At 41.1% G+C, this 12,660-nt stretch overlaps 1 protein-coding gene across 1 annotated transcript; it reads left to right on the top strand.

The window, feature by feature from the left end:
• Window positions 1-7,944: 7,944 nt before the first annotated feature.
• Window positions 7,945-12,404, top strand: LOC139535245 (acidic mammalian chitinase-like). Its single transcript, XM_071334576.1, has 10 exons — window positions 7,945-7,969; window positions 8,168-8,429; window positions 8,633-8,689; window positions 9,525-9,690; window positions 9,863-9,987; window positions 10,139-10,262; window positions 11,151-11,333; window positions 11,473-11,589; window positions 11,790-11,922; window positions 12,139-12,404. Exons 1-10 carry the CDS (start codon window positions 7,945-7,947, stop codon window positions 12,402-12,404), a joined length of 1,458 nt encoding a protein of 485 aa, XP_071190677.1.
• The last annotated feature ends 256 nt before the right edge of the window (window positions 12,405-12,660 follow it).

Here is a 12,660-nt window from a genome sequence, read left to right as displayed (position 1 = left end):
GATCATGTTGTTCAAAGTGACTAGAGAGGACTCCGTAATGAGAGAGTAATAATGATATGGCAAATATTCGCCAACAAGATTCAATCGAGCTGCGTTTTCTTCAGTTGCATCACATTAATGAGAGGAAAGAAACGCAAAACTGGCACCTGTCATCATTCCTCGCATCATGACTTACTTACACATTTTTACAAGACAGGCCACTTTAGGAATGTTCAATCAATCAAAGCCACCAACGCACCTCAGACACACACAAAACACATTTCTTCTTTCCTAAAAACGTATTCGGACTCACCTTCAATTATTGGCTGAAGTCCATCAGAAAGTAAGCCTAGGATGTGGTATAGCATAATGTTAAAATCATTTTGCCTATCAAATTAATTGACAAGGAACGTTTAAAGGGTGAGAGAGAGACAGCTATAGTATTACTAGAGACGTTGGTTATTATGTAATTATTATCCCAGTTTCTGCCTTATTCCAGAAGGAAGATTTCCATGGGATTCGTTTTTTCCAAACTGCCTCCCGTAATTCTTTATTTGTTCATTAAATTGAGTCTATGCCGGAAGCCTGGTGGTTTTGATCGGTAGGCGTGAAGTTATTTCAACATCATGTCTACATGATAAAAGGCTACAATGATCACTTGCGCCTGGCTGCCAATATAGGTGTCCCCATAGGTCTAATATTTAAATTGAGGAAATGTGATCAAAATCATTCATTTTGAGATCCATGTTAGACATCCCTCCTGATGAAAAGGCCCCCCATCCTGCTGATGTGAGCTGCTGGAAAGTGCACTTGATATTTGTTTATGGATGAGAAAGTGAACTTCCCATTTCCAAAAAGGAGCTCAGTTGGGAATTGGAAATTCTGTTTCGCGATCTGTTGTCTATGTCAACAGCCGTGGTTTCATAAAATAGGCCTAGGCACTATATATTTTGAATTGCACAATTATTTAAAGCATTTGGAGATGTTCAAGTTCAAGTTCAATACATTGGCACAAAACGTGCGTCAGACAAAAAACATGTTTGTCTCTGGGTTGCATAGCACAGGTGGTCACCTAAATTCACTGTAGTAGGCTAGGCCTAATATACAGTTGAAGTCGGATGTTTACATACACTTAGGTTGGAGTCAATTAAAACAAGTTTTTCAACCACTCCACAAATGTCTTGTTAACGAACTATAGTTTTGGCAAGTCGGTTAGGACATTTACTTTGTGCATGACACAAGTCATTTTCCAACAATTGTTTACAGACAGATTATTTCACTTATACTTCACTGTATCACAATTCCAGTGGGTCAGAAGTTTACATACACGAAGTTGACTGTGCCTTTTATTAAACAGCTTGGAAAATTCCAGAAAATGATGTCATGGCTTTATAAGCTTCTAATAGGCTAATTGACATCATTTGAGTCAATTGGAGGCGTACCCGTGGATGTATTTCAAGGCCTACCTTCAAACTCAGTGCCTCTGTGCTTGACATTATGGGAAAATCGAAATAAATCAGCCAAGACCTCCACAAGTCTGGTTCATCCTTGGGAGCAACTTCCAAATGCCTGAAGGTACAACGTTCATCTGTACAAACAATAGTACGCAAGCATAAACACCATGGGACCACGCAGCCGTCATACCGCTCAGGAAGGAGACGCGTTCTGTCTCCTAGAGATGAACGTACTTTGGTGAGAAGTGCAAATCAATCCCTGAACAACAGCAAAGGACCTTGTGAAGATGCTGGAGGAAACAGGTACAAAAGTATCTATATCCACAGTAAAACGAGTCCTATATTGACATAACCTGAAAGGCCGCTCAGCACGGAAGAAGCCACTGCTCCAAAACCGGCATAAAAAGCCAGACTACGGTTTGCAACTGCACATGGGGACAGATATCGTACTTTTTGGAGAAATGTCCGCTGGTCTGATGACATAAAAATAGAGCTGTTTGGCCATAATGACCATCATTATGTTTGGAGGAAAAATCTTGCAAGCCGAAGAACACCAACCCAACCGTGAAACATGGGGGTGGCAGCATCATGTTGTGGGGGTGCTTTGCTGCAAGAGGGACTGGTGCACTTAACAAAATAGATGGCATCATGAGGTAGGAAAATGATGTGTATATATTGAAGCAATATCTCAAGACATCAGTCAGGAAGTTAAAGCTTGGTGGCAAATGGGTCTTCCAAATGGACAAAGACCCCAAGCATACTTCCAAAGATGTGGCAAAATGGCTTGTGGATAACAAAGTCAAGGTATTGGAGGGGCCATCACAAAGCCCTGACCTCAATCCTATAGAAAATGTGTGGACAGAACTGAAAAAGCGTGTGCAAGCAAGGAGGCCTACAAACCTGACTCAGTTACACCAGCTCTGTCAAGAGGAATGGGCCAAAATTCACCCAACTTATTGTGGGAAGCTTGTGGAAGGCTACCCGAAACATTTTACCCAAGTTAAACAATTTAAAGGCAATGCTACCAAATAGTAATTGAGTGTATGTAAACTTCTGACCCACTGGGAATGTGATGAAAGAAACAAAAGCTGAAATAAATAATTCTCTCTACTATTATTCTGACATTTCACATTCTTAAAATAAAGTGGTGATCCTAACTGACAGGGAATTTTTACTTGGATTAAATGTCAGGAATTGTGAAAAACTGAATTTAGATGTATTTGGCTAAGATGTATGTAAACATCCGACTTCAACTGTAGGCTAGCATATTAAAGATGGATTAATAGCCCAGCCTATGAATTAACTTCTAATTTACACATCTCTGTCTTCACTGTTCCCTTCTTGCGCAATTCATGCATCTCCGCTGGCATCTCCACTGGCATCTCCACTGGCATCTCCGCTGGCATCTCCACTGGCCTTTCCATCTTCCATTCACTCTTCCACTCTTCCATCCATAGCTCTTGAACCAGAAGCCTGCCGAACAGGCAGGTCAGTATTTGACGTCCATCTATGTCTGAGGGTGTCGGGAGATGACTTGGAAACCGGCCACTAGGGGCAACAGTGAGTGTTTTTAACTTCAAGTAGGTTTCGCTTTAGTTGGGTGTTGTGGACAGGGATGGCGGATAGGCGGAAGCATCTGCCTCTGGTTCGAAAGGTTGCATGTTCAAATCAAGCGATAGAAAAGTATCTGCCTCTGGTTCTAAAGATTGCATGTTCGAACCAAGCAATATAATTTATTTGGGGATACATCTTTTAAAAGCCTATCCCTATCTCAGCGGAGGATCCTCAGAGGAGGAAGGGGAGGATCATCCTCATAAAAAATAATAATAATGAAACATTAAAAATGTTTTCGTTTTTAGATTAAACTATACTAACTATTTTCATGTCACCAAATAATTGATTAAAATATAGTGTTTTGCAAGGGTCTACAGTATTCTCAGCAGCACTTTGTAGGGTAGCACCATGGTGAGTAGTTGACACAAATAGAAAGACAATAGTTGAACAGTTTTGAACAAATACATTTCTTCAAAAATTAAGGAGAAGCAAGAGAGAGCGGGAGAGATATTTGGAAAAATTTTTTTTGCAAATGCAGCTAGCTAGTTTAGCCTACTAAAACAACGTGGTCAAACAGAGAGGGATGGTATGTTAGTGTAACAGTTTAACTTTCGTCCGTCCCGTCGCCCCGATCTGGGCGTGAACCAGGGACCCTCTGCACACATCAACAACAGTCATCCACGAAGCATCGTTACCCATCGCTCCACAAAACTGCGGCCCTTGCAGAGCAAGGGGAACCACTACTTCAAGGTCTCAGAGCAAGTGACGTCACCGATTGAAAGGCTATTAGCGCGCACCACCGCTAACTAGACAGCCATTTCACACCGGTTACATTAGCTAGCTGGCTATGGCTATCCAATACTGGAACACTTCCAAGTCAAGGTAAGCTTTTGGTTTTATTAATGTATTGCCAATGGGGCCTGCCGGTGTAATTGCTAAACTGCTTAAACAGCGAAGGATGCTGTTAGCTAGCTGACAGTGGTGTAAAGTACTACCTAGTACTTATTTTTGAGGTATCTGTACTTTACTTTACTATTTATATTTTTGGCAACTTTTACTTTCACTACATTCCTAAATAAAATAATATATTTTTTACTCCATATATTTTCCCTGACACCGAAAAGTACTCGATACATTTTGAATGCTTAGCAGGACAGGAAAATGGTTTAAATCACACACTTATCAAGAGAACATCCCTGGTCATATTGCCTTTGACCTGGTGGACTCACTAAATGTAAATGCTTAGTTTGTAAATTATGTCTGAGTGTTGGAGTGTGCCACTGGCTATCCGTAAAATAATATCTAAAAAAATACAGTTTTGTATTTTTATTATATACATTTTTTTTTTCAAGATAAAAAAATGTATTTTTTCCCCTTAAAAGTGTGCAGTATGGTATGTAGATAAGTAGGGGGAATCCTTATTTAAATTAAATGCATGAAACTCTGACGCACTGACCATATATTTTTACATGCACACCAATATCCCGTTATTATTCGGGATACTCAAGTATTCTGTTTTTGAGTTGATGCATATAAACATAATTTCCCGGTAATAATAACCCGAAAAACGTTGTATCCTGATATGAAAAACCTGGATAAGATGCCTGGGATATACTGATCTTAGAGTTTAAAAAGTAGGCTTTCTGCACAGTTCAATCAAACATAATAATTCCATAATCATTTATTTTGCTGATAGTCCGTACTGGACCGTATAGCCTATTGGCTTAGGCTACTTTCACAACAAATGTAGATATTTTTCTGATTACAGTTTTAAACATTTAGTATGGCATATGATAATTTCCGACATATGGAAGGCCATTTTTTTGTCAACTATAGTTAGATACATGCAACTTCTCTTCTTTCAAAACTTGTTGCCCTTGAAGACAAAAAAAAGTAGAATAAGGTCTTACATCGATAGAATGAATGCATTAGTAAAATAGTTAACATCGGTAAATTTGTCTGTTTCGTTTAGGGACCGGGGAGTAAACGCAATGACTTCAAAACAGTAGAAAGAAGCCTATACGTTTCTGATAAGAAATACTGTCTGGTGCATTGTAAGGGGTGAGTACTGGCTGCAGAGAAGTCAGGCGCAGGAGAGCAAAAACTGTGTTTACAACGGAGCAGTTTAATAATAAAAACCACCGGAATCAGAACAAACAATCAATGGGTACAAAACCCGTCGCACACCAGATAAACGTGCACATGCACTTACAATAAACAATTCCGGACAAGGACATGGGGGGGAACAGAGGGTTAAATACACAACATGTAATGATGGAATTGAAACCAGGTGTGTGGGAAGACAAGACAAAACAAATGGAAAATGAAAAGTGGATCGATGATGGCTAGAAGACCGGCGACGCCGACCGCTGAACGCCGCCCGAACAAGGAGAGGAACCAACTTCGGCGGAAGTCGTGACATGCATAGCAGTGTCAAAGATAACTGTTACACACATATTAAAATGTTCTCAAGAGTTGCTTAAAACTTCTTACGGCTGAGATCCCGTTAACGGGATCGATAGGACAACAGCCAGTGAAAGTGCAGGGCGCCAAATCCAAAACAACAGAAATCTCATAATTTAAATTCCTCAGACATACAAGTATTTTACACCATTTTATAGATCAACTTGTTGTTAATCCCACCACAGTGTCCGATTTCAAAAAGACTTTATGATGAAAGCACACCAAACGATTATGTTAGGTCTGCACCTAGTCACAGAAAAACCCAGCCATTTTTCCAGCCAAAGAGAGGAGTCACAAAAAGCATAAATAGAGATAAAATTAATCACTAACCTTTGATGATCTTCATCAGATGATACTCATAGGACTTCATGTTACACAATACATGTATGTTTTGTTCGATAAACTTCATATTTATATCCAAAAATCTTAGTTTACATTGGCGCGTTATGTTCAGTAATGTTTTGCCTCCAAAACATCCGGTGATTTTGCAGAAAGCCACATCAATTTACAGAAATACTCATAATAAACATTGATAAAAGATACAAGTATTAAACATGGAACTTTAGATAAACTTCTCCTTAATGCAACCGCTGTGTCAGATTTCAAAAAAACTTTACGGAAAAAGCACACCATGCTATAATCTGAGTACAGCGCTCAGAGCTCAAATAAGCCATAAAAATATCCGCCATGTTGTGGAGTCAACAGAAGTCAGAAATAGCATTATAAATATTCACTTACCTTTGATGATCTTCATCAGAATGCACTCCCAGGAATCCCAGTTCCACAAAAAAAATATTTTTGTTCGTTATAGTCCATCATTTATGTCCAAATACCTTCATTTTGTTTGCGCGTTCAGTCCAGTAATCCACATTCATGACGCGCAGGTCAGACGAAAAGTCTAAAAATTCCATTACAGTTCGTAGAAACATGTCAAATGATGTATAGAATCAATCTTTAGCATGTTTTTAACACAAATCTTCAATAATGTTTCAACCGGAGAATTCCTTTGTCTTCAGAAATGCAATGGAAAGCAGGTCGCTCTCACGTGACTGCGCATGTTCAGCTCGTGCCAGACACCTGACTCAAAGAGCTCTCCTTCCCTCATTCTTCACAGTAGAAGCATCAAACAAGGTTCTAAAGACTGTTGACATCTAGTGGGAGCCTTAGGAAGTGCAAAATGACCAATATCCCACTGTATATTGGATAGGCAAACCTACAAACCTCAGATTTCCCACTTCCTGGTTGGATTTTTTCTCAGGTTTTTGCCTGCCATATGAGTTCTGTTATACTCACAGACATCATTCAAACAGTTTTAGAAACTTCAGAGTGTTTTATATCCAAATCTACTCATAATATGCATATCTTAGCCTCTGAGCCTGAGTAGCAGGCAGTTTACTCTGGCCACCTTTTCACCCAAGCTACTCAATACTGCCCCCAGCCATAAGAAGTTAAAGAAAGTAATCATATTTCTCCACTTCTGTTCCAGGGACAAAATTAACATGTGTTATATCATTTTCCTGCAACAATTGCATGTCTGCAATAATTCCTATTTTATTAGGATACATGTGAGAGGTTATAGGTCTACGGTCAGTGTCCAGATTTCAGTTACCATTCCATTTAACCCATATAATCTTAAATTAGGAATATTTTGTTTATTCATGGTTACAGGGATACTCGTGAGAGTATGAGCTACTATCCGGAATACTGTGCACGTGTAAACGTGGCCAATGACACAGCAACATTTGAAAAAAAGTTCAAGGCAGTGTACTTTCTATAAGCACTGTGTCTTATCTGTCTTGTTTTGCCTTTCTCAGCTGAGTACTGTACATTACCTGGCATGCGCCTGTCATAAACACATCTCCACCCAATCCAGACCATTCTGTACATATCTTATCTGATTGTATTGCAATACTTTTATTAACCCCCCTCCCATTTGGTCACATAAACAATATAAAAGGACAGACTAAACTTCTCATCACTGGTTCTTTCATCGTTGAAATTCCCAAGGTAAGCTTGGAAGGAAACTCTGAGAGCTGACAGTTTATTCCGTCATATTTTGACCAATGATTCATTGTGTAATTGAATGAAAAAACCTTTGATGTTAGCTGCTATCTTGTTTTAGTTGCTAGACACTGTTGCTTTTAATGCTATTGCTAAATTAATTTACTAAAGATTCTAAGTATCTAAATTTATTAAGGAGAGTCAGTGAATGAACACATGTAATGCTATAATTTCAATAGTGTAGGACATGTTGTTTAGGACAGTACCATGCACAGTACAGTTGGTCAGGTTTAATTATTTAATGGGGAGATAGCTATTAGTGGTGGGTAGTTTATTGTTGTGATGTAGTGAGCAGGTAAATGTTTGACACCTTGCATCAGTTCCATGCTGGCATAACCCACTGTAAATACCAACTGTAATCATTAATATCAGATTCAAGATTAATTGATGAATCTCTGTCTCTCTCTCTCTCTTGTATCAAACAGAAGTCAAGATGTCTAAGCTGACAATCTTAGCAGGTGACTACATACAACTCATCCACTACGACTCCATAGTTTACATCAGGCACAATCACTGCCCTTTGTCGTCTAATAAAAGGATATGCTTTGACAAATGTTTTTGGGCAATTTACACAGGCATTTGCTTTGCCTTTCAAAACTGCACTATCACATCAGTGCAGATAAAAGTTTTTGCTCTCTCTCTCTCTCTCTCTCTAGGCTTGTGCCTGGTGCTGTGCCAGTTGGGTGCTTCCACCTCAGTGTCCACCACAGCTGCAGCCTCTCCCAAGATGGTGTGCTACTTCACCAATTGGTCTCAGTACAGACCAGACAAAGGGAAGTACAAGCCCGAGAACGTGGACCCCCACCTGTGCACTCACCTGATCTACGCTTTCTCCATCATCAACAGCCGCAACGAGCTGGTCACCTACGAGTGGAACGATGACGTCCTCTACAAGTCTTTCAACGCCTTGAAGACCAAGTAAGTGGCTCGCTTCACAACTTATTAGTGTTGGTGTTGAATGAGGAACTTAGTTTCCCAATTGTCCAGGATATTTCATTGGTGTTGTTATTCATTTCTCTGAACTGGTGCTAGTTTTTAGCAGCCACTTAGATTTTCAATATACTTATATCCAAAATTGCTGAATAATCTCAAACCCGCCATTCTTTCCCGTCTCTCTGCAGGAACCCTCATCTTAAGACTCTGCTGGCTGTCGGAGGATGGAACTTCGGTTCTTCCCAGTAAGTACCTTCCTTAGTCATGCCACAGGGCTATGAAACACACCATACATTTGGCTTAAACAACCATACATCTTCAACTGTACCTACAGTATTGTAGTGTTTGGCGGAAAGGGCAGCAAACCGAAGGGTTGCCAGTTCGAATCCCCAAGCCAACAAGATTCAATATCTCTCGATGTGCCCTTGGGCAAGGCACTTATCTCTAATTGCACCAGGGTTGCTGTTAATAATGGCAGACCCTGGCTGTGACCGCACTCCCTGAGGTTGTTTCAAGAAGAGTTGGAATATGCAAAAAATACATTTCCAATTCACACATACATATTAATACACACGTGTACATGTGTGAAATAGCTGAATTTAGGTTGTCTGGATGTATGTTAACTATACTAGGGGACCTGAAATCACACAACGATCATGTTTTACAAGCAAAGTGAAGATAATATGCTGTTCAAAGTGCTTTTGACAAAGGACAATGTTACACGTTTGTGTTGTAAAGATAACTTTCATCATGACTATCAGTACTATATGACTACTGATATCTGTACTAATTTACTTTTAGCACACTTTAGCAACCATAGTGTATTATATTAAGGCACTGTGATAAAACCTTGATCTTCTCTCAGGTGTTCCATCATGGTGTTCTAGTAGTAAACTGAGTTAACCCAGAACGAAAATCTCACCTAGTTCTGTCAGATGCTCAATTTATGTTTACTTAGTTGGTCCATGAGAGATTAGCTAGTAATATATCTGTGGAAGTAGAACAGTAATAGGTTGTATTTAGAAACTTTATGGTGTATTGTAATACAGCCTTATGAAAACACTTTCTTCCTCACCTCAGGTTTTCCATCATGGTGAGCAATGCTGCCAACCGTAATACATTCATCCAGTCATCCATCAGCTTCCTGAGGACTCATGGCTTTGATGGGCTAGACCTGGACTGGGAGTACCCTGGAGCCCGAGGGAGCCCCCCAGAGGACAAGAAGAGGTTCACTCTGTTGTGCCAGGTGGGTGTGGCACCTCCACTATAGTTATTAGTCAATGGAAACAATGTAGATAATGGTTTGGATTTATTAGTGCTTTTCCAAGCATTCAAAGAGCTTTACGAAAACTGGGTGCATCCTATTCATATATTTTCCCTTTCTGACCCATGATGCTTTGTGTTTGTACGTTTTACAGGAGCTCGTGGCTGCCTACGCAACTGAGGCCAAGTCCACCGGCAATGCCCAGCTCATGCTGACTGCTGCCGTGTCCGCTGGAAAGGGAACCATCGACGCTGGATATGAGATTGCTGAGATCGCCAAGTGAGTCTACAGGCCATTTTGAATATGAATGTTTCCAGCAGTGTTCCATCACTTTTTATAGTGAGCTCTGGATCTTTAGAAACAGCTTCCAGGTGTCATTTCTGATCTCAATAGCTATAGTTTACGTGTCTGCTTGTGTGTGTATCTCCAGGTCTCTAGACTTCATCAACGTGATGACCTATGACTTCCACGGAACTTGGGAGAAATTCACTGGACACAACAGCCCACTCTACCGTGGTGCTCATGACAAGGGAGACCTTATCTTCTTCAACACTGTAAGGAAAGATTCCACACAAACTGACAGAATGTTTAGCAGTGTGTATAATAATACTTTTGTAGTGACTAAACCTATAGAAGGAAGAAAGTAGTAAGTTTAAAACCCTTCTCATTCCAACCATCTTCATGAAGACAAATAGGTTTCATACATCATACAGCTTTACCGATGATATTTACTTATTATGGTATAATTATGACATTTGCTACGATGATAAAGAAACACTATAGTGCCACTTTACTTTTGAGTGTTATTCTACAACAGGGATGGGACATTGCGGCCCCCATCATTTTTTTTGGTGGGGGGGGGGACTCAGTCAGAGTCTTAGAATACACGAGGTGCAATTTTGAAGTTTGGCTGTGCATCAGCAATCCCTTAATTAGCCCATGTCAGATACATTTGTTATAAATTGGTAAGTTAGTCTAGCGGTCAGCTATCTAAACTTGTAGTAATCATGGTCGAATTACAGACCAGGGTGGGGCCCAGTGATCATCAGTTATCATATTAAACACTGCAAACATTCGCCTCCACCTTTTTTGGAAAATGTGTAGAATTGCAGGAAATTAGCTGTACAACTTCACATTTTTATCTCCACCCCATGGCAAGATGAGCAGAATTGCAGGAAATGTTTTCTCTTTGCTGTCACGAGGGGGGCCGCTAAAATGTTTTGCTCACAAGGTGGCGGGGTATGGATGTGAGTACGCAGACCCACGAGCCACTGCGGCCCCTAATGATGAGTTCCGTTTTTTTGTGGCCCCCACCCCCATCAAATTTACCCATCCCTGTTCAACAACAATAAATGCCCTAGCACTGCTGAGGTACTTGCTATATTTCTCACCTCTCTCCCCATCCTCCCCTCCATCCCTCCACCCCTCTCTTTCTCTCTCAGGACTACGCCATGAAGTACTGGAGAGACAATGGCACCCCAGTGGAGAAGCTGAACATGGGCTTCGCCTCTTATGGTCGTACCTTCCGCCTGACATCATCTGACAGCAGTGTTGGAGCACCAGCTAGTGGCCCCGCCTCCGCCGGGCCCTACACCCGCGAGGCCGGCTTCTGGGCCTACTATGAGGTGAAAGCTGGGGGCCAAAACATTCAAACACTCAGGACCAAAATGTTAAACATATTTGTTTTTCATTGTTATTTCAAGAATGATTTCATTTGCATGATGATTTCACAAAACAATCTCCCGTTTCATGTGTTTTGTTCAGATCTGCACCTTTGTGAAGGGCACAACAGTTGAGATGATTGCAGACCAGATGGTTCCTTATGCCTACAAGGGCAATGAGTGGGTTGGATTTGACAACAGGCAGAGCTACGAGACCAAGGTCATTTTCAACTCAACATTTACCATGATACTAATTTAGAAAAAGAAGACATTATTGCCCAGTCATTAAAGTGGTAAACAAAATATCTGGTACGATACTTAAGCTTTGTGAAAAATTGGGTGACATAGCCTCTAAATATATACCCTTTCTCTCTCTGTCTTTGTCTCTCTACCGTTCTCTGTCCTCATTCAATCCCACAGGTCCGCTACATGAAGGACAACAAGTTTGGCGGTGCCTTCGTGTGGGCCCTGGATCTTGATGACTTTGCCAACCAGTTCTGCGCCGAGGGTAACCACCCTCTGCTGGGACATCTGCGCAACCTTCTTGACATTGGTAAGTCTGCCATTTCAGTGAAGGAACAAACTTGTCAATCCAAAACTTAACCAAAGTGTAATCTGAAGTGAACCAACTACTGTTCCAGATTATCCCACTGTGGAGGGGGCCACTATGATAAATGCAGTCAGATTAAATAATGTCCAGACGTTTCATCACCTCAGCTCTGTCCCTTATGGTAAAACCCTCTCTCTTTTTCTCTTTCCTCCCATCCAGAGCTGCCCCCTCTTCCCCCTACCACCACCCCCAAACCTGGCTCAGTCACCACCACACGCCCCACCACCACCACACGCCCCACCACCACACGCCCCACCACCCACGCCCCTGGGACCGGCTTCTGCAACGGCAAGCCTGATGGCATCTACGCCAACCCAGAGGACAACAGCTCCTTCTACATGTGCGCTGGTGGCATCACTAACCTCAGTAAATGCGGCAGCGGCACCGTCTTCGACGATAGCTGCAAGTGCTGTGTGTGGCCTTGAGCGTGTTGTGAGGGAATGAATTTATGATTTATGATTTTAATTCGGATCCCCATTAGCTATTGAAGAAAAAGCAGCTATTCTTCCTGGCATCCATTAGCATCGTTAATGCTAAAGCTAACACCAACTTTGTATTTATCAACTTCAAGTGTTACTGGTGAAAAAAAAGGTTTTGTGGAAGAATTATTTCTGTAGACAACTGAGATGCATTCAGTTGAGTCTTGCACTTAGTTTAGTAGTAGTGGAAATTGGTTGATTT

The sequence above is a fragment of the Salvelinus alpinus genome, chromosome 12 (genome assembly GCF_045679555.1).
Source record: "Salvelinus alpinus chromosome 12, SLU_Salpinus.1, whole genome shotgun sequence".
NCBI classification, from domain to species: Eukaryota; Metazoa; Chordata; class Actinopteri; order Salmoniformes; family Salmonidae; genus Salvelinus; species Salvelinus alpinus.
Note: the sequence above shows the minus strand (reverse complement) of the source record. Positions and strands in the feature narration are given on the sequence as shown.